The 26,669-nt window shown below is 50.8% G+C and overlaps 11 protein-coding genes across 11 annotated transcripts; 4 read left to right on the top strand and 7 right to left on the bottom strand.

Annotated features, from left to right (window-relative positions):
* Nucleotides 1–126: 126 nt before the first annotated feature.
* FIBRA_00563 (uncharacterized protein) lies at nucleotides 127–2,097 on the bottom strand (the record flags this gene model as incomplete). Its single annotated transcript, XM_012322456.1, has 3 exons — nucleotides 127–1,164; nucleotides 1,221–1,808; nucleotides 1,870–2,097. 3 exons carry the CDS (start codon nucleotides 2,095–2,097, stop codon nucleotides 127–129), a joined length of 1,854 nt encoding a protein of 617 aa, XP_012177846.1.
* A 956-nt stretch (nucleotides 2,098–3,053) lies between these two features.
* FIBRA_00562 (uncharacterized protein) lies at nucleotides 3,054–3,463 on the bottom strand (the record flags this gene model as incomplete). The annotated part of the gene is made up of 2 exons (XM_012322455.1): nucleotides 3,054–3,177; nucleotides 3,240–3,463. The coding sequence occupies 2 exons, from the start codon at nucleotides 3,461–3,463 to the stop codon at nucleotides 3,054–3,056; spliced, it is 348 nt and encodes a 115-aa protein (XP_012177845.1).
* Nucleotides 3,464–5,364: 1,901 nt separating this feature from the next.
* On the bottom strand, nucleotides 5,365–6,912 carry FIBRA_00561 (uncharacterized protein; the record flags this gene model as incomplete). The annotated part of the gene is made up of 1 exon (XM_012322454.1): nucleotides 5,365–6,912. One exon carries the CDS (start codon nucleotides 6,910–6,912, stop codon nucleotides 5,365–5,367), a length of 1,548 nt encoding a protein of 515 aa, XP_012177844.1.
* Nucleotides 6,913–7,956: 1,044 nt separating this feature from the next.
* FIBRA_00560 (uncharacterized protein) lies at nucleotides 7,957–11,125 on the top strand (the record flags this gene model as incomplete). Its single annotated transcript, XM_012322453.1, has 8 exons — nucleotides 7,957–7,993; nucleotides 8,189–8,295; nucleotides 8,346–8,476; nucleotides 8,530–8,821; nucleotides 8,871–9,294; nucleotides 9,349–9,538; nucleotides 9,595–9,799; nucleotides 9,845–11,125. The coding sequence occupies 8 exons, from the start codon at nucleotides 7,957–7,959 to the stop codon at nucleotides 11,123–11,125; spliced, it is 2,667 nt and encodes an 888-aa protein (XP_012177843.1).
* A 1,150-nt stretch (nucleotides 11,126–12,275) lies between these two features.
* Nucleotides 12,276–13,033, bottom strand: FIBRA_00559 (uncharacterized protein; the record flags this gene model as incomplete). The annotated part of the gene is made up of 4 exons (XM_012322452.1): nucleotides 12,276–12,460; nucleotides 12,510–12,746; nucleotides 12,796–12,866; nucleotides 12,942–13,033. The coding sequence occupies 4 exons, from the start codon at nucleotides 13,031–13,033 to the stop codon at nucleotides 12,276–12,278; spliced, it is 585 nt and encodes a 194-aa protein (XP_012177842.1).
* Nucleotides 13,034–13,663: 630 nt separating this feature from the next.
* FIBRA_00558 (uncharacterized protein) lies at nucleotides 13,664–15,786 on the top strand (the record flags this gene model as incomplete). Its single annotated transcript, XM_012322451.1, has 3 exons — nucleotides 13,664–14,370; nucleotides 14,438–14,787; nucleotides 14,840–15,786. The coding sequence occupies 3 exons, from the start codon at nucleotides 13,664–13,666 to the stop codon at nucleotides 15,784–15,786; spliced, it is 2,004 nt and encodes a 667-aa protein (XP_012177841.1).
* A 346-nt stretch (nucleotides 15,787–16,132) lies between these two features.
* Nucleotides 16,133–18,101, top strand: FIBRA_00557 (uncharacterized protein; the record flags this gene model as incomplete). The annotated part of the gene is made up of 7 exons (XM_012322450.1): nucleotides 16,133–16,277; nucleotides 16,348–16,495; nucleotides 16,559–16,696; nucleotides 16,754–17,147; nucleotides 17,203–17,305; nucleotides 17,369–17,734; nucleotides 17,782–18,101. The coding sequence occupies 7 exons, from the start codon at nucleotides 16,133–16,135 to the stop codon at nucleotides 18,099–18,101; spliced, it is 1,614 nt and encodes a 537-aa protein (XP_012177840.1).
* Nucleotides 18,102–18,579: 478 nt separating this feature from the next.
* Nucleotides 18,580–20,447, bottom strand: FIBRA_00556 (uncharacterized protein; the record flags this gene model as incomplete). The annotated part of the gene is made up of 12 exons (XM_012322449.1): nucleotides 18,580–18,882; nucleotides 18,937–19,213; nucleotides 19,268–19,284; nucleotides 19,338–19,451; nucleotides 19,514–19,594; nucleotides 19,646–19,690; nucleotides 19,761–19,808; nucleotides 19,865–19,954; nucleotides 20,011–20,076; nucleotides 20,130–20,245; nucleotides 20,296–20,314; nucleotides 20,388–20,447. 12 exons carry the CDS (start codon nucleotides 20,445–20,447, stop codon nucleotides 18,580–18,582), a joined length of 1,236 nt encoding a protein of 411 aa, XP_012177839.1.
* A 318-nt stretch (nucleotides 20,448–20,765) lies between these two features.
* FIBRA_00555 (uncharacterized protein) lies at nucleotides 20,766–21,916 on the bottom strand (the record flags this gene model as incomplete). The annotated part of the gene is made up of 2 exons (XM_012322448.1): nucleotides 20,766–21,588; nucleotides 21,645–21,916. The coding sequence occupies 2 exons, from the start codon at nucleotides 21,914–21,916 to the stop codon at nucleotides 20,766–20,768; spliced, it is 1,095 nt and encodes a 364-aa protein (XP_012177838.1).
* A 380-nt stretch (nucleotides 21,917–22,296) lies between these two features.
* FIBRA_00554 (uncharacterized protein) lies at nucleotides 22,297–23,622 on the bottom strand (the record flags this gene model as incomplete). Its single annotated transcript, XM_012322447.1, has 1 exon — nucleotides 22,297–23,622. The coding sequence occupies one exon, from the start codon at nucleotides 23,620–23,622 to the stop codon at nucleotides 22,297–22,299; it is 1,326 nt and encodes a 441-aa protein (XP_012177837.1).
* Nucleotides 23,623–24,604: 982 nt separating this feature from the next.
* Nucleotides 24,605–25,433, top strand: FIBRA_00553 (uncharacterized protein; the record flags this gene model as incomplete). The annotated part of the gene is made up of 5 exons (XM_012322446.1): nucleotides 24,605–24,751; nucleotides 24,810–24,965; nucleotides 25,015–25,186; nucleotides 25,242–25,270; nucleotides 25,329–25,433. 5 exons carry the CDS (start codon nucleotides 24,605–24,607, stop codon nucleotides 25,431–25,433), a joined length of 609 nt encoding a protein of 202 aa, XP_012177836.1.
* Nucleotides 25,434–26,669: the final 1,236 nt, after the last annotated feature.

Raw genomic sequence — 26,669 nt, 5'->3', positions numbered from 1 at the left:
CCAACAGCTATAGTAATGCTATCGATATCCATGTTCAGCAAAATAGAAATCTCGGGGAAAGTAGCGCACACTCAGTGCCCTTCCAGCAATCCATAATACAGAAATGAACTACGCGGTCATTGCCAGTCAAATGAATCCAGAAATTGGCACAGACACAGCCAATCCTCGCAGAGCCTCCATTAAACTCCTGTCCTCGTCGGAATATCTACTAAGCTTCTCCCAGCCTTCAGCAGCCGGGCCCACGAAGGGCAGTTCGTCCACCTCGCAAACAGTCTCTTCCTCTGGAAGCGTCCCATTCACAAAGTACTCTCTCACGTACTTTGCCGTACACAGTGACGGCGCCGACCGGGAGCAGTGCCCGAACGAATTTTGTATCAGCAATCCCGCGCCGCCGTATCGAGCACGCACTGCACGGGCATCGCTCAACGGACATACAGGGTCGTACATGGGGGAGACAACCAGGATCGGATGAGACGTGTTCTCAGCCGCGAGCGGGCCCGTGTATCGCCACTTTGGTCGAATTTGCCACCCTGCGCACCGCAGATATTGTAGGCCCCAGATCGGCGACGCAAACTGGGACGATGCAGACAAGCCGGAAAACCACTCCTGGAACTCTTTTGGAGAGTGCGTTATGGGCTCTCCGTCTCCGCACATGATGGCAGAAGTTGCTTCTGTCTTCACAAGCCACGGGAGCTCTCGTTCGCAGTTACATTCGTAGCCTCCGCCAAGTTCTTTCGAAAGCTCCGCTAAGATGGTTTGGTTAGATCGCTCTACAGCTAACAGGGCATCGGCGAAAGAAGAGAATTGACGGATTGGACGGTAGAGGGCCTGGAAGGCAAAGTTATGGAGTGCTTTCCTCGTCACGATGAGCGGACCACTCCCTGCAAAAGGTACGGGGAAAGGTTCTTCGCCGACATGATCCATAATGGCGAGAACTCGATCCTTGACCTCCGCTACGCTGGGCATGTACAAGCTACACTTCTCTGGTCCAGCCCGGTTGCAGAAGGTGAAAAACGACTCCCAAACGGCGTCCGCGTCCGCTAGATTCGAGTTCCATGATGTATTGCGATAGTTGTATCCGTCGTAGACCCCGTCAATGATCAGCCGCCCAACCTTATCTGGATACATTGCGGCGAAATACTGGCCAAGGACTGAGCCGTAGCTCTGATGAAAGTTAGTAAACTTCAGGGACTTTGTGCATCTCATGTCAAAGAACTTACGAATCCCCAGTATTTCAAGCGGTCCTCACCGAGTTTCTCAGTGATTCGGAGCATGTCCGTCGCAACACTTTCTGTGTTCATAAATCTACCCGCACCCCATTCATCCACGGTCCCATCGGGATCCTCCTTTCCGTTTCCTGCCAAGATCGTTTTGCACATAGCTCCAACCGCCCTTTCACGCGCAAGCGCTAAACCAACGGACCCATCGGTCAAGTTGAGGACTCTATCGCCCGCTTGCAGTTTCCAGGCCTTATACTGTGAGTCCGAGACGAAGCATTGAGCAGACGGCGTGCTGGCGCCTGTGCCACGCGGGTCGAAACCCAAAATATTGAACGACCTGCCAACGACTTGGGACATGTTCTTCCCAGCAGCTAACACGAACCCAGTTCCTGAGCCCCCGGGTCCGCCAGGGTTAATAAATATGGTCCCTTTGGCATTCCCTTTGTCTGCTGCAGGAAGCATTTGGAGCGCGATGGTCACATTCGGTCCGACACCAGACGGGGAGAGATAGTCAAGAGGGAGAATCAACCGCGCACACTGAAAGTCAGTGAAACACGGCTTCCATTCGATGTCGACGGAAGGCGTGATCTATGGATGGATTTCCGAGAAGCTCAGGGTCTATGTGCGGATCTCTGGAATCAGAACGTACCGAATCCCAGTCGAAAATAGGGTCTGTCAATTGCTCGGGAAATGCATCGGCGTGGGATATAACGAAATTCTTCAGGCCCGACCAGCAAAACGCCCGAATGGCCAGGAGAGCAGACAGCAAGCAAATCAGCTTCACGGAGGTCCGAGATCTCCATCCTTGCTGGCGACTGAGGCGTACAGTCGTGAAGTCATCGTCATAATCGTCCGAGCGCTTGCCTGGGTTGTTCATACTAAGACCCACCCACACCGATGTGGAGATAACAACGCCAAACTGACAGTGACACCACAGCTCGCAAGCCTAGCTCATATATATGCGGGGACTGTGCGAAGATATGCCAGGTCGTTGCCGGGCGCTGGCAAGCCAGGACATCCGCAGTTTCGGAGGGCCGCAGCTGGTGATCCCCATCCAAGAGTCCATATGCCCGCAGCCACCGTCTGAGATATCCTGGTCTAAGCCATCAAGTCCAATCTTGCCCGTTCTACCCTCAATATAGCCGTAGATTGGTTTCGTCCCCAGACGTGTCGGCATCTTCGGCACGTCTCGGTACGATACTGCCGTAGCCTATAGCCTCGTCAGTAGCGAAAGATAAGCATTACAAAGTTCCTCACCACATTCGATGGAAGGTTACCGCTAGCTTTAAGCGCTCTACGGCAGAACTCGACCGACAGGGATCCGGACCGGTACTGTAAGTGGGGGACTTTGAAGGAGCGTGACTCAACACGTTACATTGCAACATCAGGGTGACAGATACCTTGGACGACATCCGGCATACTGAGACCTAGGAGAAGATACGATACATAGCGGAAGTCCCACTACAACGAAGTACCCTCTAAACTAGTTGCGAGCCACAGAGAGACTTGCCAGTGGGCACGGCCAGACAATGCTGCGCCACCGCAGCCACAGCGGAGTTCGAAATGCTACACAAACCTGCTGGGAGATTAGCGTTAACCCCGTCCCCAACTTCCAAGTGGCCCGGACCCACGATACTAGTTGTAGCCTTCGCTAGAGGGAATGCAATACGCACTCAATTTCAGGCGGATGACCTTGCGACCAGGGTTACGATATTCAACACGTTCACAATTTGGCACAAGTAAAAGTACATGACAAACAAGATACCATACTAGGAAATACACCGAACGACAACTGTCGGGGAGATTGAGTGCATAAACGAACATCATGCCTCATCATCCACGTCCGATGAAATCCATCTTCTCAAGGGTTTTATTGGATTTTTTTGTGCCAGAGAATACTATTGGAAATGGACTGCTTGGAATTGAGCTTCGGACATATTGTGATGTCAACGACAGCCTACAATTTCGTCAGTTATCCAAGCCACCCGTTCCCGACGAGACATTAGCTTACACGTTCACCGAACAGGCAAGTTGTACACCACCCCTCCGAGCTGACCAGTCCTACTGATGGCATCGTCAACGATGGTGCTCGAGGAGAGCTCGTACCAATCGCCGTTCTGCAGCGACGAAAGACCAGTCAAGTATTGGATAAACTGGCCCTTGCTGGACGGGTCGATGAACGTCGACATTTGGCGACGCCCGTCGTTGGAGAAGTAGTTGATGACGTAAGGGTTGACTGACATGCCTAGCAAAAAACTGGGTTGTCAAAATTTGAAGTGGCTTAAAGGACGAGTCTCGTACTTTATGATTGTCTTTGTGGACGATGAGTGAACTGACGACAGATGAGCTAGGCCCGGGTTTTTATATGTACGCTGAATGCATGCTGCTGGCCGTCTAGCCAATGAAGATATCGATCGCGCCATTTAGGAGGATGCTTGTGAATAAAGGTGGCCCTTTCGAGTACGCTCAAATTCGTGGTACGGGACTTCAGGTTGCGGCAGCACGTTGATTGTATTCTGAGGCCCCATGATATGTTCTTGGCAGTCAGTTCTGGCAATTCCAAGCTTCTCAGCTTCAAGAATTCGGGTGCGAGTCAGTCCATCTTATTCTCATCAGAATGCTTGGATTCTCGTCGGGCTCACTAGATGAAGGTGTCCAGAATAGTCTCTCACCGTTCCCCAATCGATTGGAAGGTGGCCGAGATGTTCGTACAAATGGTTCTTACACGAACAATTCAGAGATGATGATTATCGAAGTAGTAAACTTTCCGGTACCTGCGTGACGTAAGTGGACACGCTGGTGAGAGTTTGCCATGAAAGTCATTTCATTTAACGCTTGAAGCCAGAGCAGATGGCTTCTCCGTTGAACAACGTTCGAGGGTGCGTGCGGCAAGGCTCTGAGTTTGGCAAGACACAGTGGTGGGCGCTGAAAATACCATGGGCATCGCCGGGCTGGCTTATAGCAGTGACTCACAAGGTGGCTCGGCCTTAATTTAGAATCAAGACAGCAATGAAATGCACATTTGCATCGAAGTGTTTGGATCGAAGTCGTATGAGCGGGCATATTGTGGAAAAGGTGTCATATTGTCCTCCTGGACTCGGGGACCGCTGATCACGAGCACCGCTACCATTGAACCGCGAGCACGGATGTAGTAAAAAATTTGAGCACCAGAGCAAGTAGTGCAATGTTCATAGACATCGCTGATAACTCCGCTCTCGCGTCTGGTCCGAAGCGAGAAAATCACATCAGAATACAAGAACATACCTCCACACATGAACATCTTCGCCTATTCCAATCTTGTCATTCTGACAAGGATTTCGTCTTCGTCTGGCGTGGATGTTGTCGATATCATTGGTAGTTTGGTGTCCTTGGGCGTATAAAGCCTCTCCCTTCCATTCACTGTGAATTTGGACGTCTTCCAAAGTTTTGTCTTCGAAATTGCCGTCAGGAACATATTCAAAGTACGCACCATGGTCAATCAGATCCCCAAAGGTGGTAGTCAAGCGGAGCACACTGACTGCGGAAACCCCATGAACGTGCCATGAGCGCTATACCTCCGTACCTCCATTCAAGATAGTGACAGGGCAAGCGCCGGAGGGTGTTCGGTCCTCACTGTATGGATATCGGAAGGCTGAAGGAAGTATCTACTCTGAGCTGAGGAGATCACAATAGACCATGACCTGCTTCGTCGAGCTCACCTGACTTCGTAAAGCGTCCATTGAGCACATTTCGAAGCCTAGCTCAAAGCTAAGCTGACATTCATTCTCGCTTCATCGTTGGTGCTCCAAATCATGGCACCACAATCTCCATAAAAATTTGACCTATATATAGTCAGGATAATCCTCGCACCATCAAAGCAGGTTTAGATACCATACAACCACTTTCATTTTTGGAAACGATTGAAACGTGGAGGTCACCGAAGGAGACAAGCCAAGGCTGCGGATCGTTCGTGCGAGAGTAGCAAAGGAGTAACGCATAAATACATACATACGGCTGCAGACGCACTGATAGCTATTGACACCCCTTTGAGACAGCGAATGCGTTAGTTGTGAAGTTCACGAATATCGTTTGCCCACATTAGAGATACTGACCTACAATCTCATATGGAACATAATAGAGACTAATATATTCGGCAAAATCCTCCTCATGTGTGAACAATTTCTACTGCATCAACCACTTCTGCGAGGGTGGGTAGGATTAATGTTGCAGCACCGCAGATTGCGCCTTGGACAATTTGTAGGCAGTAAAGTTTCCTCCCCCTCTCGATACGAGACGCGAGCGCACGCGCCAGGTCCGATGCTTCATATGTCAAAAGGTACCCCAACTTGAGTGACACCAGTCCTGGGCATACCAAGGATTCTCCTGCGCGTGCACCAAATATTTGAATGAAATCACCAATACACCCATTGCCGTGAAGCTCCAGCCGCGTAAGCGTGGGAAACGTAGAGAATATTTGAGTCCAGGCATCGATATGGAGCAGAGCCTGGGGACCGGCGAGAGCCAGGCACTTTACCTGTGCATCCGAAAAGAGGTGAACAACTTCGAAGAGGGAAGTCTGGAATAATGTGGAGCCACTTGGGCCCCATTCGGCCATTTCGATTCTCGTGCTGCACATAGGCTCCGTCTCCTCATGGCGCCAAGCTTGCAATTCTAAGTTGCTGGACGCAGTCAACTCAAGGGTAGATGCAGTCTTCAATAGCGAAGACAGCGTTGGAGTGGGCGGAAGCACGACCGCGACTGTCGGCCCTGCCTCTTCGTCCCAGTAATAATTTGCTGCCCCTTCAAGCTGAATGTATATGGTGGGCGGAAAGACGAGATGGCGGAGTAGGATATTGAGATCGTCAATCTTGCCTATGAGGCCAAGAATGCGTAACTTTGGAAGAAAGGCAACGTTTGAAGAGGGGAGATCGTCCGTGAACCCTGGGTGATCACCACTTCGTTGGTCAATCTTTAAAATCTCCAAGTCGACGCATGAATTGAGGGCATTGAGAAACTCAGTGAAATTGGTTTCAATAAGATAATGTGGGTGACGGGACAACTCAAGCCGTGTCAGCTTCTTCAACCATGGGCTTGAAAGGGGCAACGACAATGAATCCAGAAGAAGTGTACGAAGCTGTGGGAGGTGTTCGTTTCTCGAATGAAGCAAAATATATGGATGGCCATTCCCGTGGAGTTCGAGTTTCTGTAACCTGGGCATGAAGATGGCCAAGAGTTGGAGACAGTAAGTATAGGTGGTAAGGCTAACGATCCGCACGGCGTTTGCTTGAATAACCTTTGTCACTGCGGGTCGGGTATCGTAAATAGAAAGGGATACTAGCGCATCCGCGGCACGCTCTAGGCTAGCGCAGAGGTACGGGAGACTGACCCTCGCGTGAATCGTGGACCATAACATGGGGGTCGCGAGCGCCATTTCGCGCCAGTGACGGCAGACATGAGTGAGCGCAATCCATTTCATAGGCGAGGTCGTGTCTAAATCCCTGGCGATGACCATTACTTCTGTCAGGATTTCATTCGGGAGCCTGTTTACAGGAGCAGTGACAATTCGGGCAGTCTTGTCAACTTGAAAGCTGGCACTAGCCTCCACCGCCGCAGTGGTAATGCGATGTTGCTCGCTAGCCAGAACATCAGCCCACCGATTTAGCTTGCGATTGTGGAGAATAGTCTTCTCCAGAATGTCATGGTTTGGAGACATGATGTGACTGTAAAAACACTGAAGGCTTGAATTGGACAACAGAGATGATCCACAGTAGCATCCTCACCTCGGACTTGATATTTCTTCAACCGGCGAGAACATCTAGTATCCTTCAACAATTATGGCTCCAAGAGAAGAAGTGCACCTGCATGAGAATCTGCGCTAAGGGCGCAAGCTGAAATTTCCGGCGGCATTGTCAGACGGAGAGTATTCCAAGTGTCCGTCGGACATCCGTTTTATTTTGTAGCACCAAATCTTATCTTCAAAGCTCGATGCGAGTTCGAACGTGCGTCCGGCATATGCCGACATTTGTAAGCTAACCTCTTAACTTGGAAGAAGTCATCTCGGAGTCGGACGAGCTCTCGTCTCGGTGGCCTATGGTCACGTTGTGTCTCGAGTCTGTTTTATGACTTCAAGGCACTATGCAATAAACAATACCACTGGTACTCCTTTTCGTCTCTGGGGTCTGGACTTTTGTCGCGATTGCTCTTTCGATATTGACCATTATGCTCCCTGCAACTCCTGGTCTAACCCATCGACCGTCCCTCCAAGCCCGAACATCAAGCTCTTATTTCTCTGCATCGAACATTTATTCTGACTCTCGTACGCATGGATATCAAGGGCCAATACGTCATGTTCGACTCCCGCGAGCGGCCTCCAGTGGAGGAGGTTCTATAGCCAAAAGCGAAGACGGAATCAGATGCGTGGTCGCAGGCAAAGAATGCACGTATTGGGCCTAGACAGGTGTCATAATTCATTAACATTTTGTCGCAGCGCTCCGCATCTTGCGCATATTGGGGCCGTCTGGCGACTCTACCGCAGCGACTGAACATCGGTCAGCGATTGGACATGGCGGTCATCGTGTCGAGGCGTCGCGCAATTTTTGGGACGGAAGTGGGTTGCACATAGATAGTGCAAGCACAGATGTAGCTTGGGGACATGGCAGTAGGTCGTCCCCGATTTCAGTATTGTATCCGTTATTACATTGCTTGACAAGTTTTCAGCAACAAAGTGCTGACAAGCGCTCGGAATGGCGAGCTCATTATGTGGGATTTAAACAAATCTGGCTCGTCAAAATTCGGTAAGCCACAAGTTTTTACTCTGAAGCTCTCCTCCCCATCACGCAATTGTCCACAGTGCGCTGAGGGGGCGCACTGCTGGTATTTGTGTTCTATCTAACATCAACAAAACACTTCTCTGGCGCTCTGGACTCTGTAACCGACTATTGCCCTACTGTAATCACGTTGCGAATCTGAGTATAAGCTGTTATTTGCAGAAAGAAGAACACGCGATCATTCACGCTCCATCCATGCACTCTCGTATTCTCCTATCCTGGGCTACTACTGTGTAACCGGCTCTGCAGATGGCGATCTTCGTGTTTGGGTATGTCGTGTATTGTGTCTATGCGTCGCTCGTCGCTTATGTCTCGTTAGGACATGCGAGACCTCACAAAGTCCATCATGTGGATACGTCATCCTGCTTCCGTCCGGGCAGTCGTATTTTCTCCGATACAGTGGCAACCACTACAAGCTATCACTGCTCTCGACAATGGCAGCATATACAGGTCAGTCTACGCTTTATTTGAAACTTCGTCGCCAATCGACAAATATACGATAGGTGGGACCTAAAGGTTGGCCAGCGTGGTCAACTGGATCGTATTCCTGCCGCCCATTCCGGCCCAATTTTGGCCCTTGACTGGTCGCCGCCTTCCTCTTCGAGTGCACCCTTATCCTCAGGTGTCGCACGGCAAGGCGCAAGAAGTAATTGGTACAGTGGGTCGAATTCTGCGCTGGGTCTATTGGACGACATCATGCCAGGGCCTGGAAATCCGAGTGATTCTAGTGTCAATGATATGGAAGGCACTGGTACTGGCTGGCTGGCTAGTGGAGGGCTGGATCGATGTGTTAAGGTCGGCGTTATACATTTCTTCGAAGTCATGAGCTAACAAGGAGTAACAGGTATGGGATCTGACTGCCCCCCAGACAAGGGTGCACATTTCTCACCATCCAGTCTACACATTGCGTACATCTTTCCCGGTGCGTAAGGTTCTTTGGCGACCAGGGTATGAATGTGAGCTCGCTGTCGTGTCTAATGCGGAGTTTGGCTCGGGTACGAGCTCAAATTCCGATTCACACGGACCAGCAGTGAATTTGTCGCCCATCCCCGGTATTCCCCCTGGAACGGGGCTACTCAGTGCATTATCCAGCCCACGAATGGCTTCCGCGACACTCCAGCTTGCAGATATGGGAGGTCATGCGGAATTCAGGACTCCAACGCCCCCGCGAAATGGGAGAAGTGATCCAGTTGAGATATGGGACGTGAGAAGAGGCTATATCGCAAAATGGGTAGTAAATGACTCCTCCATGGAAGGGGGAGTTACCGGTAAGTTTTTCACGCCAATGTTGCAGATGGGGCTCAAAGTATCATATCACGTAGATATCGCATTTGCGGATTCTCATGCAATATGGACGCAGCACTCTTCTGGAACATTCTCGCAACTGGATCTCCGCCAAACAAGTAAACCACTGGACGCAGTTCCAAGGGTGGCAGTTTCATGGGACGCTGCTGGATCTTTGACCTTCGTTACAGATCATCCGAGGCGTTGGGAAGCGCCCTATGATGACTTGTTAGTCCTTTCAATTACTTTCTTACGACGTGTAATTACTGGCTGTGTTCATATAGGAAGCTAGAAAGGGGGCGAGGACTGAACGATGTGCAAATCCCTATAAAAGGGCTGGGAGATAGTTCTTATGTTCCTGATTCCCAGAGCGTCGGCACAGTTGCAAGTGAGGACTGTGGGGATAATCTTGAAGCATTTGCAAAGCTAGCACAGACATATATATATGAGGGTGCTGAAAGGACGGAGATTTGTGAGCACAACGCTAAGGTTTGTTTGTTGTCATAGCTATTTGCATATACTAAAGTGTCGTAGATGTCGATGGATGCTGGCAGTATCGAAGCCACTCAAACCTGGTTGATGTTGAGAAATCTATTGACGGATCTTGTGCCCGAGACCCCGCCGATTTTTCCTTCCCTTACGCGTCTTATGTCAAGCCCCCCTTTGTCTCACTCCGTATCCGCTCCAGCCGCTATACCAACCGTGCATGAAGTCACAGAAATTATCCCTCATGCGGCTCGCTCCCTGTCGTATGACGTTGACAGTCTCATGAAGATGAAGGACAGGAGTCCAGGATCGCTATCGAAGGGGAGCGATGAACATCCTGGATTGAATCATTCGCCCCAGCGGATTACTCCTGCATCTTCTACCACTTCATCCCCCCGCCGATCTACTAGCTCCTTGTCGCAGCCCACTGCACGATTAGCACGGCGCGAATCCAATGTTGGCTTCCTTCCGCCTATGCGTCAAAGGTTATCATCGTCATATCGAAGAACGTCATTCACGACTCCAAGCATTAAAAGCGCATACAGCGACTCACCAAGTGACAGCATTCGGAGCCAGATCAGCTACAAACATACGGGAGAAGGAGCTCTCTCTGATTCAGACTCATCCGAGGGTGAAGATCCAGATATTTCCATTGAGATCACGAAGAGCGACAGTGAAGGCGAAGAGGCATCCCGCAGTAGTTCTCTGACGTCGTATCCGCCCTCGCGCAATAATAACAATACCGCTCATCCGAGTCCGTTATCTCAAGAGGTCGGACAGCAGAGTTGGACGGAGGACGAGAGAGATGACGAAGACTCTCCTTCACCTGCATCCACAAGCGAGTCCGAATCAAGCGATGATGCGTCTCAGATGCGTGCTCTCTCACGGCCGGTGAAACGACCGTCGATGCGGAGTAGGACTCGGAGTCGCAGCTCGACGGTAGCATCGTTGGCAGTGACATCCTCTCATCGAAACCTAGTCAGGCAGTTGTCGTCCAGTAGCATTCGGACTGTGACCGCAGTCAACGTACCCAGTACAGATTGCGACGACCAAGGTCACCAAAAAGATGACGGGGTGCATGGCTTTCGAGAATGTTCGCAGTCCAGAAGGCCCGCCCTGCGGCATCAGCGCATGGGTTCCGCGGCTCTGTCCGGCGAGTTTTTCCTCGATTCGGATAACCACGCGAGTAAAAACGCTGCTGCATCATTGCAAAGTATTATGATGGATGATGAGATTGAGAAAACATTTCGAGAAGCGGAGAAACGGTTCCGAGAACTTGGGTGGGAGGCTTTGATAGAAGCATTCGAATCCTTCATTGAGCAGGTATGATCTCGATTCGGCTTCACAGCATTGTGTTTCTCCACCTGATGTCCTGTTAGGGTAACGTTCAGCTATGTGCGTTCTTGGCCATTGTGGCTCCACAAGAGCTTAAGATAAGCAAGATGCGTTCGTTGAGATTGCTTGAGAGCTACATAGGCAGGTCACGCGTTTAGTATAACTGTTGCAGCACCTGAACGTTCCGCAGCCATCTTGTCTCAACTGCGCCTAGAAACATGCGCAGCCTATATGCGCAAATATGTTGACGCGGAAGAGATACGCGCAAGTACCACCGTACGTTTTTGGCAGTGCAGACCAACGATTTGACGCTAAACAAGATGGCTGTGCAGTTACAAACCACTATATACACATCATGTGGCCGATGTCGCAAGTCTATCAGTAGCCCTGCGGCTGAACCTACTCAATCAGGGCAGCCCTCAGGAAGCTACGCATATTGTAAGGGTTGCAAGGAGAGCATAACGCTCTGCTCAATATGGCTAGTCATTTTATCTCCCACCGTCTTCATTCACCTATTGACGGCATTGATTGCCCCTCAGCCATTTACCTGTTCGGGCCCTCTTATTCACATGCCCGGTATGCATGCACGGCGGCCACCAGGCATGCTACCGGGATTACTATATGCGACGGCCCATGGTGGAGTTAGGACAGCCAAAACCGCTTCAACGCGAACGACGTCGTCTACCTCCAAATGCCACTCCAGAACCAACGTCTACTATGCGTAGAAGAGGTCGTGCGATTTCGAGGAGCGCGTCAATCACCGGAGATAGCGATGGCGGGTCGGATGATAGTTTGGGCCTGCACACAGGCGAAAGCACGGCTAGTGGTGGCGAAGGCACCGATAATGACTTGTCTGTGTCTAATACGGGACATATGCTTCATGGTCATCCATGTGCTGCCGGTTGTGGGCATTTTTGTTGGGTCGTGAATAAACAATCTTATAGCCCTTGAAGAAGACAGTCGTGGACACCATTGTTCGTGATGCACGAGCCTCGGGCGACATTCGATGATGATACAAATCAAAAACTAATTGACGGATATCACACGAGATGCTATGGTAGGAGTAATTGAAAACTATCATCGGCGAGGCTTGCCGGGGAATAAGATAACAATAATTATAAAACGGGAAACCAAGCCAGTGCTTTCAGTACGGGCATTCCACCTTGACACTCTTGAACGTGGCTGACATTGTCGATGGAGCAGACGCCCAATCAATTGGTCCTTTTGCCCATTGCGCCGTGCCTGCGGGAGAGCTTGCATCCCAGATGCCAATTTGTATGCGAGTAGGGTGGGAGGGGAAATGGAGTGCACCATCCTTCAACGTTTGACCTAGATCGTATGATTGATAATTGAGGCTATCAGAAAACTTGGCACATACCTTTCTGAACGGTGCGAACATCAACACCATCAACACTCCAAATAATGCGCTCGTCGTTCCAGTCAATAGTATAATCATGAATATCTTCAAGTGATCCGTTATTCAAATAGTCCTGTATACCGCCAAAGACGCCCCACAGAGGTTTGCTGTCAGGTGAGCTGGGGCCGTAGACGTTGGTCTGCCAATGGGTGGGATCGCCTCCGACAAGCTCGATGTCAATCTCGTCATGTTGATCAGCTGCAAACACGTATATTTTCACCAAAAGACAGGCGGAAAAGAAACTTACCTATGAGTACTGCTGCAGTAACTGCTCCGTGAACTGGGGGACCGGAAAGCGCAACTGTGACCCGTCCATATCTAAAAGCCAGAAAAGTTGAGTTCGTACGTCGCGATACTCAGCCTAGTCAGCGGATAGAGGGAAAACCGACAGACAAGAGAGTGAACGTCGAATTGATGGTAGCCCCGCTCGCAACTTTGTCATTAACACCGTGCTTGGTAATAATGGGTCCGCCCGGTTTTTTCATGAAAAGTTGCAACCCATTTGAAGTCGTGCGATAGGATCCTAAGGGACTGGTAGCTTGAAAGGCAGTATCAGAGCCACCAGAGACATCTTGGGGACCAAAGTTGCTCTGGAAGGGTTTGCATTCCGACACCGTTGATTGAGGTGCCAAAGAGCTAGTCCAGCTGTGGGCCGCATAAGCATCGCCTAGGAACAACAGTATAAAGACCCCCGCAGATAATAGCAGATACATCAAATCTGTACGCTGAAAATGTGGAGAAACAAGTTGGGTGCAGTCTTGTATCAACACTGAGTAGAGTCCTGGTAGGTTGGTGAGATCGAACAGCAGCGTCGTGGTAAAATCACGGTTGATTCAAGTTACAATCAGCAGACCAGTCTCACATATAGGCGTGCTCTAGCCTTTCGCATACTCGCACTTACCTACCTACAGCTCTACTTCAAATAGTCCTACAAAATAGTATGTAGTACTATACTACATATCCAATATTGCTCATGGAAAATAATACGAGTTCAGACGCGATCACGTGAAATCTTTTGGAAGGTGCGCGCATTTACTGTCTCGCGTGCCTTATAAATTCCAGCTGTGCCCTTGCTCACTTTTCTCTCACACACATACTAACTTCATTCAGAAACGATGCCGTACACAGATATATACGATTCCAGCCTCCCAGACTCGTCTCCGGCTTCATCACCATCCCCTTACGATCCAGCAGACTCCTCGCCCCCATCGTCGCCTAGCTTGACACCTATTCGCACACCCCAAGTGTCGCCGGGCCCGATACATCCCTACGCGGCATCTACGAAGGCAACAAAGGCATTTCGTATCTATGATCAGCGCAGTCGTCCCCTTGGTTGGAGTGCTAGTCGGGGAGACATGGAGGACGATGAGGCACACGACCAGTTTTATGCGACTGATTTTGGGAGTCCGAGGTCAAAGAAGCGTCCGTATACGCGACCCAAAAGCTTCCGGGAATCGTCTTCCGGTGGTTTAATGGGTTATTCGTATGCACGCACGTCCTCTCAGGCTGCAGACCCTCTGGCTGGGTCTGCGAAAGGGAGACCTCCGCGGAGGAAGAGAGATTTTGCTCGTGTTCGGTCCGACGAGAGCACATGTTCGAGCTCTAGCATTCTCTCGTGCGCGAGCACGTCTGGAGCATCCACTTCCACAGCGCAGTCGGAGGATGTGCCCACGGATTGTGAGGAATCCAGCGATTTATTCTCTACGGACAACGATACTCCCCGAGGGTCGTTTTCTTCCTCTGATCAAGGCTGTGAGCGGGCTATTTGGGATAAGGCGATCACAGAGGCAGTAGATTCTGCTCATGGAGTCATTTATTTGGCGTGAGTGAAGGGAGATGCTTATCTGTGTGACTGTCATTCATGCATGTCTTCGCGCTATTCCCCACAGGAATGGCCTTATGCAGCAGCCTCTGACCCAAATTCCGCCCTCCATCGCGGATCTTGCAGGTCTCGTAGTCCTATCTCCTGACAAGCCTACACCTCATCAAGGTCGGCCGTTCATGCGAGCGGCCACTCTCCCAACATTATCTGCCCACAACTGGAGCTTCTTGTCCACTGAGTTGCTGGAAGGACCGTCCTCCCATCGACAGTTGGTGGGAAAGTCAGCTTCGTTTGTGGGCATGCAGCCTGCCGTTGCCTCGAGCCACGGCCAGATCAAGCTGTTTCTCAACGGCCATGCATTTCGGACACTACCGGCTGAACTCTTCCAGCTTTCAGGCTTGACAGTGCTGACTTTGCGTGCGTCACTCATGCTGCTAGCATAGTCACGACTGACTCGGGATAAACACAGGAAATAATGCTATAACTGAGCTGCCTCCACAGATCGCGACTCTCACCAATCTTCGCGAGCTAAATGTTGCCTTTAACAAACTTCAGTGGCTACCTGCAGAGATGCTGGACATGCATCTTGAGACACTGAGCGTTACAGGAAACCCATGGCTCGTGCCTCCAATGAACCTAGACGAAGATAAGCCGGATGATAAACATACAAGTCCAAGGGAAAATTCACGCATATCGCCCACCATAGTCCACTTCCTGACACCTCTTCTCGCCGAATACTGTTTAAGGCTGCTCTTCTCTCCTGCTCAGTCTCAAAGCCCAGTTGCGATGGACGGTGGCAAAAGAGCAGAGACAGTCCTCGAAGCGTACTATGCCCTCCCTTTGCCCTGCGCACAAGGCTATCCAATCAGGGTGATGGACGCGCTGCGCGCATGCCTCCCCGCAGCCGTTGCCAAGCCGTCAGGTGATACCCCGTCCCCGTCGAAGAAGCCAAAGAACAGAGACACAGACGACGTGCATACGCGCAGGTACCCACCGCTACCACGGCCGCAGCCTGTCGAGCAGGAAAGAACGACGGAGGCTGATAGGACACTGCCGGGGATCAGTGTGTGCGCGTCTCCTGTACATCAGACGAGCGACGGGCAGTGGGTGGACGGGCACACGCCAGTGTTTGTGCATCATGCGGAGGAGCGCTTTACGTGGGAGCGCATCGTGGCAGGCCAGGACGTGGGTGCCGCAGGTGGCATCATGGGCGTGCCTGCGAGATGGAGGGGATGTTCGCGGGGCTGTCTGGATTTCCTCGATGAGGAGGATAAGCCGAAGGATGAGGCGGATGACGAGGACACGGATGTGGATATGGATGGGGATGTGGATGTGGGATCGGATGGAGAGCTGGGAGTTCAAGTCGTCGATTTGTCTTCGGGTGGGTTGATGGACTTGGACGATTTTGACGAGTGAGGAAGAGAGCCGGCGCTGCGGCTATAGACATTGGACATGGAAACACATCTTTCATTGGAATATCTACTTACCACTGTGCTATTAGTCAATGAATTGTAAATATGATGTATTAGTTGTGATACCTCTCCCAGAATCCGCATCATAGCGCGGTGGCTGTTCCATACTGACCCCACGCCTGACGCGCCGCAGTCCGAGGCGATTGAAGCGCCCGCTGATTAGAGTGAAGCTGTGTATAAGTAGCAAGTGGATCATGTTACGGCATGGACAAACTGCGTATGCCCACGTCAAGCGGACATATAACTTCTACCTCAATACAAGATAATCCCACACAACGACCTGCAGACAGATGAGCTTGGACCAGAACCTCTTCACGCTCAATGTTTCCCCTAATGCTAAGGACCCGAATATCGTCGATCTCGTAGATGGGTCAGGAACCGTGCATTATCGTAAAGAGAAGTTATCTGGGACCGCATATACCGTTAGACTTCACGGTAAGCTTGTACCTCTTCCTTGAATCTCATTGGCTAGCAAGCCAATGCCTAAAGAACTTGTAAACCGCAGACCCTACTGCTGATACTGTTCTTGCTACGGCCACCGCTCCCAGCGCGGTCAGCAAACATAAAACTCTCCAGCTTCACAATCCCGACGCTGTGATTGAGCTGAAGTACACCGGGACGCTCTCATTTAAATGGACGTTCAAATGGGAAGAGTAAGTGCCGATCTAACGTGGAGTGTTGATGCTAATTATCTTCGCCATCTCCATATGATGCAGACACGAATTTGAATGGAAACGAGAGGAGTGCTACATCCTTCGCAAACCGGATCCTGCCGTTCTGGTTGCGGTCACCAAAGAGCCAACAGGGCGGCTGAAAACGACGACTGTACAAATCTTGGACTACAACTTGAATCGGTATGCTTTTCATGTGATCAACTTTTTCTCGCAAATTCAAGTTGCACCATCTCGTAGGTTTGACATCGATGATCGCAAAGGGCTCGAGATTGTCATTCTCACCGCGCTGCTCACTTTCCATGACATGAACGAAGCATTACATGCTCCACGTTCTGATGATGCTCCAGGAAATGGTATAGGGACATCTACTGCAGCTCTTTCCGGCCTGCTTGGTATAGGCCTGGGGAACAGAAAGGCCTCTTCGTCCTCAACCAACCTAAATGTTGCTCCAGAAGGCGATAGCCCTACCCCCGTATTGCCTCCCCGACCACCTCCACGTACAGGTTCAGAACGCATATCCGAACTGCACATGATGCGCACGCTCCAGGGAGAGGGGGAGGCGAATGAGGTGGAAGTCGGAGAGGAAGGAAGTATCGAAGAGTTTTCTCGATTTGCATATGGATTATTGAAGGTGCGTGAGACCCCACTCGCCTGGTTTTACGTCTGATGATGGGGTGCGACTCAAGGACGACGCCATGCTGTTCATCACTGTCCGCTCTGCGTCACCAGCAGAGGTACCTAAGGTCCTGCGCGTCGTCGAGGAGACGAAACGACTCCGACACAAATCTGGTAAGCGGCATCGCTGTAGCTGCACCGCTATATATTCTTACATCAAACTTGTGGAAACGTCAGGGGAGGACGAGTTGCATCAGTATGTTATGTATGATACCATGGCGAGGAAGGGCCCGCGGCGTATCAAACTGGATGATCCACGTCCACAAGCGTATGCGCCTCCGCAGAGTTTGGTTATTCACCTTAGTAAAATCGACATACCGGAGCTGAAGCCTCGCGCAGAGGTGAAAGATCCTCCGTCGGAGCTTGGATGGACTGTGAAAAAGAATGTAGGCGCTATTGAAAACGGAGGTGCGACTGCGGGTAGCAGTGTAGGTAATCAAGAGAAGAAGGGAAAGGGAAAGGATAAAGATGCGAGGGAGAGGGAGAAAGCGCAAAAGCGGGCAGAAAAAGAAGGGAGAGTGGCAGAAAAGGATCACAAGCACGGTATGGACATTCGTAGGTTCCGTCCTCGTTTCTCACGTTCATTTCAGGATCACCCCCCGTGATAATATCTCGCACGCACCCCGACCACAACAAGTTTGGCCAACCAGCTCTGTCAGGCTCGCCACCCCAACACCGCCCAAATTTTAGGCAACCGTCCCCCTCGCCCATGGCAGCCCAGATGCATAGACAGGACGGCCACTCTGCACCACTAACATTCTCCGTTCCGAATTCCGGGCCATATCACGCTTCACCATATCCTTCGCCTGGCCGCACCAGTGCGCCAGGGGCTCCAGGATATCCTGCAGGATATGTGCCTCCACATTCAACCCCGCCTCGACCGCCCGTAAATTCGCGGGGGCGGTGGTAATTCATCTGCTGCACGTAAAGCATCGTCGTACAGCTATGTTAACTTATTCATCTGGACTTTACAACTGTATATATATGTTGAGCGTCGATGAGATGTATTATCATAGTGTGCACGCAATGTGGCTGACTGTTCATTCCGAGTCCTGAACGCGAGGTGGGTGACCGGCGAGGAATATTCCGATCAGAGGTCAGATACGGATGCTTAAAGTCTGCAAGAGCGAAGGTTGAAGGAAGTATACGTATCTACCCTGCTCACAGGAGACCAGATCTTTACATCATAATCGATGATACATTGGCATTTGAAATAATACAGATCGTAGGAATGTGCTTAAGACTCCACGATATAAGCACAATAATAGAGCTGTGACTGATCTACGATCAACGCAGAAGAGATGTACAACAGTTGAAGATTCATGATATAAATCGCATCGTTTCTTCAAACGGCATTGCGCGGTGTTATCATTCTGACTTCTGTGCCATTACCGGCGGTGATGCTTCTTGCGATTTCTAGCCCTCTTCTGCCCTGATTGAGGGCGCCCATCTTCATCTGCTTCTGTACCAGAGTCGTCGTCGGCGTCATTGACGATCAAGTTCCCTTCATGAAGTGTAGCACCCTTGCTCAGAAGCGCATCGTGTAGGGCTTGATTGTAGCCCACACACTGCAAACCCATAGCGCAGACGCCAGCCAAGCCGTTTTCGTAGAGGTCAGTGATGCAAGTCATAAATCTAGTAGAAGTTTCGAATTCTGGAGGGGTGGCTAATCTTGCGAGAGCGTGTTGAACCTGCGAAGTGTATCTGGGTTCCAACGCACTGTTCATCATAAAGGATTGACTCACATTCTTCGACAGCGTGCGGCAGTGGCGAGGATCAAGATCGGTAAGCTCCATGCACCTGTACGTTCCAGAGTATACCCAGGCACCAGAGGTCATTCCATTCCTATAAAAGACTTCACGGGTCCGACCTAACCATGTGCGAAAGATTGGTATCCTACGGGACCAGAGTCGCTCCTTCTTTGCGAGGGGATTATACTCATATAGAGGCTCGACGAGAATAGCATGCTGAGCACCATTGAAGCTGAAACGTTCTGGGAAAGCAAGGACGTCACCCGGACAGCTGGACGACTAGGTAATTGATGATGAATAAGGCTCGCTGATAGCTTTTACGTACCAGAGACTCGTCAGGTCCTGTATCAGAGATCGGTATCAGTGGTATTATAGCATGCAAAATAACAACTCACTTCAGCTTCCAGCCAGGGCTTCAGGTCACCTGCGATGTTCAGAGATGGTCTGGTCTTTGGGCGGTCCTCAATAACTGGCCATCGCATTAGCCGTTTATGATTCCCACGAACGGCCTGACCAGGTGAGACAACAGCGTTCAAAATCAGACAGCCTCGTCGGCACGAGAGGGACATACATCTATACGCCACTTTGACATTTCCCTCAATTTGTAGCATATTTCTAAATCCGTACGGTGATCAATCAAGTCAGAAGACGACTAATAAAAGGCTGAGTGCTGATATGACGGCAAAAATTGGAATAGCCCTACATAATGGTCCTCTCCAAATTCTGAAGTCGCGCGAGACTCATGCTCCTTGTGTATGAAGCGGATATCATAAGGAATTTGATTTACTACGAAATATACCTAAAGCGCAAGTACGCACCATTTCATCTGAAGGATGTCGTAGCTGCGATACGACATCCTCACGTTCCTTATCAAGAAAAATCAAACAGCTAGTCCACACAGTGCTTTCAAAGGAATACTCACTTCCTGTAATTGCGCGTTCAATGCTTCAGCCTGGTCACAACGCAGCTGCAAAAGCGATAATTTGTCCTCTAGAAGAGCGATCCGTCTCGTCTAGAGATCGACGTCAATCAGACAGCGAAGATAACCACTGAGCAGCACAATCTTACATTGGCACGTTGGGCGTGATCCCTTTCCCTAATAATGGACTGCAGCTTGAGCAGCTCATCGCCGATCTGTTCATAGTTACATGACCAGTCTAGTGCAATTGAAGTCCATGTTGGCTCACAGCAAATAGGCTCTCCATCCCGCCCGTGGCGGGATGCTGGCCATGTTGAGTTGTGGCACTGTCACGTAGTCGCGCCACCGTGGCTTCAAGTATGTCTCCTCTCCCTTGTTTGAATGCTTCCCACAATCAGATGCAGGTAAGTAGTTTTACAAAACTAATGCCATACCTTCGAAACTCGAGTGCCACTGTGATTGTAAATCGCATCAGCATCTTTCTCGACTGTGTTTGAACAAATGGTCCGTAACAATAGATACTCACTTCTGGTGTTTCTTCAATGTCGCTAGAAGATGAAGCATTGTTTGTAAAATGTGTGTACATCATAGTAATTGTGCCACAGGTGGGCAAGTAAATCGAAGAAAGGACGAGCTCGCGCGGACTCGGAGTCGAAAGTCGGCCTCATGCGCGTGAGAGCTCGCGACTTTATTGCACGTGAGTGTGACAGAACGCGTGTCCACTGCGTCGCCATCGCGCCATATGCTTTCGTCATCGTTCAAGGCTAGATATTAAATGCAATTGAAGTATTTAAAATGTTAGGTATACCACAGCCAAAAAATAGTAGATATACAAGCAATCCTCATATTAAAACGTGTGTGGAGCATCAGTGTATACAATCAGCGTACACACCGGTGCACCGGATCATAGACTCTTTGACACCATGGTCACTGAGTTCTTCAACCCAAACCAAACCGGGATCTGCTCCCAGACATCCTCCCTGGCTTTCGACGCAGTTTGTGTAAAGTCTGCCTTGCAAGATGCGCAGATCTTCAATCCGCACTGCTTTACGCCGTCCGAGAAGTCGGTGCGGGAGAGCATGTCGACCGCTTGCACAAGGGTGAAGAGAGGATCAGCATCGCGTCCGCTGGCGATACCCCCCACAGAGCGCATCACGTTGAGCATGATGAAGTAGAACGACTCGCGGCAAACGCGTCCATTCTCGTTCGCCTTGTTAGCGCAGTTCGCGGATACCGGGCGGGCACTAAGCTCTTTCTCGACAAAAGTCGCGAGGTAGCGCTGTCCGGATTCGCGCCCGGAGAGAACGGTATATAGCTCTTGACGCGGAAGTACTACACGACCATTTTCTTCCTCAGACTTGGCTTCTGACGGGTCGGCAAAGACCGCCGGAAGAAGGGACGTGGGGGGCACGGCACCCGCAACGATTTTGCGTGGTCCATAACGAGATAAGTCATACAGAGCAGCGGGGATAAGGTCGCTGAGGTTGAGTTCTTGAGCTAGTTGGATGACAAGAATGGGATGAGGGAAGCTGTCACGGGGGATATAACGTCCTGCAGGGTCGGTTGCTTGTTTCTCCCTAACGTCCCAGCCGGCCAAAGTGGCGGGCCAGTCTGTGCGAAGTCGAATGAGACAGCGGCGACGAAGATGATCAATGAGGTATTTGTTGGAGAGGCGGAGAACGCCAGCGAGAGCAGGAAACGTGAGAGCATTGGATTTAGCGAAGTACCTGCATTGCAACGGCTCGAGGTGGGATCGTCGAACGCAATGAATGGATAGACTTACAATCCGTCATATAGCGCAGTCAATAGATACAGTACGTCTGAGGGGGTATCGTGCAATTCTATCCAAGGACATCCGTCGATCATATCTTGCTCTTCGGGCTGGGGTATTGAGAAGAGATCACGAAATATGTCAGAGTGACGCTCGAGCTGACCGCGATGTACCTTGAATATTGCGTGGCGAACGACGAGGACGATGTTGCCATCTGCGAACCAGAAATCAGAGCGCGTATATTCCTTGCCCGAAGCCGTCTTGAAAGTAGTAATAGAAGCCATGGAGCCACGAAAGCAATGCGATACGAAAGCAAAACCAGTTAAACGAGAACAGCGACGAAGAGCGAGAGCGACAACAGGCTCACCGAACATACTTAAGAGGTGGGTGGTCAGCCATTTGGAACCTGACCAGACGGCTGGGCCGGATGACGACCCTCAGATCGAGAACTCTAGGAATCAAATCACGCTGGACAAGATCAAAATGGGAGATATCGCCAATGCGGACACCGAGCAAAGGACAAATGATCTGAATTGTGTTAAACTGTTACCGTATGTACTAAATCGCCCCATAATACGAAACATGGCAAACTGAGTCCGACTCATGTAGGCATAAGAATCTGCCCAGAAACACCAGGGGCTCATAAGGTCACATAGCGATGAGACTAGCGAGACATGCTAGCATCCCCAGCATGTTCGGGCGGCGGAGAATCCATATAAAATATGTGGGTAGACGGCTGCCTTGGTGGCGGAGATGATGACGAGACGAGTATAGGTGATGACCTGGGAACCAAAGACATCGGTATAGGTTGCCTCGTGACTGGATCGAAAGGAACCTCGATGCCTCCCTGGAGGAAGATCTGCTGTGATCCCCGATAACTGAACCTCGAGCTGCGGTGTCTGCTATGCATGCTGTGCGATGGCCTCGGAGACGGTAAGCGACTGCTAACGTTGCTAGCCGAATACCCTCTATGACTTGACGGACACTGGCTCGCGCAATGAGACGACCTGCTCGTCGCAGTCGAGAGGGCCGATCTAGGAGACCTGGCACCCTCATCTCGTATCTCCATCTTCGCTGCCGCTGGCGAATCTATGGGTATCTTGTGTGATAGATCCTGGGACGTGGTATTATACCAGGACTTCGACGCCTTGCCCACGGGACGCGCACGGACGGATTCGTCCGGTCGGTATGTCGAAGTGACGGGCGACGATATCCAAGGAAGCTTCTCCAGCTTGATGAAGAAATCATAGACGTTGTAGCAGAAAGTGCGCAAAGACTCATCCTTCTGCTGAACAACGGAGGGAGGCTTCATCCCTCTGTAGTCGCTGGTGGGCTGCGGTTCCACGGCCACCGGAACGCCGACATAGAAATTTCCAGTGCGATCGCTATTGTATGATTCGTGAGGATTCCTAAGAGGCGTTTGTGAGGTACGCGCTTCGGGAACCATTTCCGGCTCGAGCTGTTGAGAAGAATAAACCTGTTCGTTCGGCATATCTGTCTCCTCTACGTAGCGAATGTTGGATGGGCCTGCCACAGGCTGACCGGGGTCGTCGTAGCGGGGGAGCGCCTCGGGAATATCATCCTCGAAGAAACCCTGAGGATCCTTCTTCAATACCTTTCTCTCTCGTATTGGGTTTCGTGTGATCGCCTTTGGGAGTTTCCTCAGCCCGGTAACAAAACCTCCAACAAAACCTCTTGACCTGCCATTGGCCGCATCTTGCGCATAAGCCAAGCCTGCCTCGGGATCTCCGTCTGGGCGAAGATTCATGTGCTCCATGCTGGGCTCTGCGTTGACCCAATCTTGTATCGTGTACTGCTCAGGCTCAGGCTCTGGTTCCTGCTCAGTCTCCTCATCCTGTCCATCACCAGGTTCTTCGTCGGGATCAATTTGAGACTCGGGCGTAGGTTCCAGTTCCGACGGCTGATGTTGCAAGGTAGCGATCGACACCCCCCCCGAGTGGGTTGGATGGGGCAATGGTCTAGGCGGCATTAGGGCAGAATTGTGATAAACAGATGAATTCCAGCTTCGGGTTGAACTCGCGAGGCGGCTTGGAATAATACGACTCGGATTGCTTGCATGGCTGCGGATATGGGGCGCGCGACGCGACGTGGGGTAGGGCGAGCTGGGATAAGAAGGCTCGTACGAGAGGGTTTGATGCAGATCCTGTGGGTCTTGAAATTGGATAATCTCTGTCATAGTTATAGCAGTCGAATAGTTTAGAGGCAGACTGGGGGAGAGCGCTGTAAACAAAGGGCGAAGTCTATATATCGGGGTCAATGCCACACGCGGCCACAACGAGGTCCACGCGCCTTTCAGCGCTCAGCAGACCAGTGTGGCTAGAGCACCCTGCTAATGTGCGCAAATGACCTCACACGCACACTTTATGTGAACGCCTAACGGTCATGGTCGACCTCGCCAAATTCATAGGCGCGCACACAGAAACTCGCCGCGATAGAATGACTGGGAAGTGAATATATTCTTCTACCGGCAATAGGCAGAGAGCACCACATAATTTTGCAATGAGACACTCCAACTTCAGAAAATTTTATCGACCTGCTGACCATTCTTACTGACAAGGGAGCGGTCCTATACCACGTTCGTGAGGAGCATCGGCACAGAGAAGCAATGCGCCTACCTTCCCGCCTTCGATTGTTCACATGTGGAATGCGTGCCAGCGGCGGTATGAAAACAAGGTGGTGATAAAGATCAATTTGAACACTCACCGCAAGAGCTAATGATTCTTCCTTCTTAACGCGACAAGGATCGTCAAGATCATCGAGGCGGGACTCCTAACATGAAATCCTGTGATAGCGAAAAGCCGAGTGCACCCTGCCGTTCACGTCGACGGCTTGCTCTCGTTGTCCAGGCCTCGTTTGCATCATCTTGAGCTCTGACAGTGTTCCAAGTCGTCTTTTCGGTGGACATGTGCTCGGGGATGGAAAAGAAGCTAGGAGACATAGCGAGATCAGCAATGGAGACATACTTATTCGACCCGGGTGACCTCTCGGATCTCATGCCTTCAGGCTCCGCAGTCACGCCTCCAACATCAACACTTTACTTTTGTATTCGAATCCGCTTCGACTGGGCTTGGGCTTCCTCCATTGCAATGACTTCTAGGGTCGAACCGCATTAAACGACAACCGCACCTCTGTATTCGTATATACTGTTGCTTTCAGATGCCATCATCTCCCCCGCGCGACTCGGAACAGCGGAGAGTGCCCTCTTCTCCTTCCATCACCCATCCGTTTGAAAATGCGCAAGGACTTCTCGTCATACTTCCGGACAAGATTGACGTCGAGGAAGAGGCGCGGCTTTACGAGGAACTTTGCGACGTGCGCTCTCCGATCTTGCTCGTCCTGCCCAAAATAACGTCTGGTGCAGACCCCCATCAACATTCCGCCGAGACGTCCAGCCTCACCTGTACATGCACCATCGGTCTTCTCGCGAGACATCTGGCTAGGTGATAATTCGGGCGAAAGTCTCGCTTTCGCGCGAGAAGTAGAGGTGGTTGGTTGGACGAGCGTCGGCGATAAGCGCGGCGGAGCGTACATCGGTGAGTCTATTGTACTCAATAGTCATTTTTGTCACATCTGAGCGACGGTACTCAGTGTACGATTGTGCTGTAAAGACTAAGGAGGTATGTCGATAAGTCGTAGCTCGTATATTGTCGACTAATCGGGATTGAAATAATGTAGGGGACCGTCATTCATGTCCATAAGCGATACAGTGCATTTGTAGAATTGTACACCAGGCTCCGCACTGCACTCCCCGTGAGTCATGGTCAACTATCGCTCTTCTGAGCACGCTTCAATGCTCATGGGCCGCGCCAGGAGGATCAGCAGCACTTCATACCTAATCTCCCACCCAAGTACCCCCTGGCAAAGTTCCGACCGACCTTTCTTGACCATCGGAGACGCCTCCTCCAACATTGGCTATCATCAGTGATGCTTCATCCTGACATTGGTGGATGTCGGGCAATGAGAGAATGGATTATGAACTAGTCGTTTGGATTGCTCTGTATACGCCGGAGAAATGGCAACGGCAACCTATATCGAACGCTGTGAATTTCTCGGGTTCGTACGGCTTGTATAATGGTAATATGCACTGCAATTCTGTAGGAATTTGCTTCACGGCGGCGGTATCATATATTCAATGGTCCAACGCCAACATCTCGTCAGCATGAACCCCGTACTTCAGGCTTTCAAGATTTGGCGACTTCATTCAGACATGAAGATAAAATCAGCAAATTTGGATAAAGTTGTCCTCTCACTCTACCTCGACCCTGTTCCGTGCGTGACGTACCTTCACTCTTGCTCATACCTCAAGGGGGCGAGATTCCCCCCCGTTCGAAACTACAAGGCTTTGGGAATTGAGGCACAGTAGCGTATGGTGTGTCCGAAAAAATCGCTCGAGTTATATTCTCCGCTATTGACATCTGCAAGCCTTACCGCTATGCCAAAGGCATTCATACGGATTACACTGTCTCTGTAACATACACCCCATCAGCCTCTATAAACGCGATCACAATGAGAGAAGCAACGCGGAGTACGTACATATAGGAATAAGTACATCTTCACACAACTGCCACAATTTGTCCCGACCGACTCCTGCTCATCAATTTTTGGCGATGTACCAGGCTGGGTGTACCTGTGCGGCAAAACGCCGCTGCTTGTAATGGGCCCTTGCCATGTCTCCTCTCGTTTCGTGAGCTCTCGTGGACCACACACGATCAATCATGCATTCGGCGCACTGCCTGATACAGGCTCAATCATCCTGGGTTCACATATTCCTACCTCTCCCACCTTTGGAAGTGCGATATGAATGTCTTCCAAGGTGCTCGGTGCCTCGATGCTGCACACTACGTCCGTGAGTGCGTTACCGATATAAGATTTGCGTCGGGGCACGCTCATAGTTCCTAAAAGAACAAGAATTCTCCGTACTCCAGCTTATGCACAATCAAGAGGTGTGCATCACATAAGCCATGCAGCTCGGCAAGATCTGCCCAGAATCTGTCATCACAGCTGTGCCCCAATACA

Source organism: Fibroporia radiculosa, assembly GCF_000313525.1.
Source record: "Fibroporia radiculosa TFFH 294 genomic supercontigs, scaffold271, whole genome shotgun sequence".
Classification (NCBI taxonomy): Eukaryota; Fungi; Basidiomycota; class Agaricomycetes; order Polyporales; family Fibroporiaceae; genus Fibroporia; species Fibroporia radiculosa.
The sequence above is the reverse complement of the archived record's forward strand: the minus strand, read 5'-3'. Positions and strand labels throughout refer to the sequence as shown.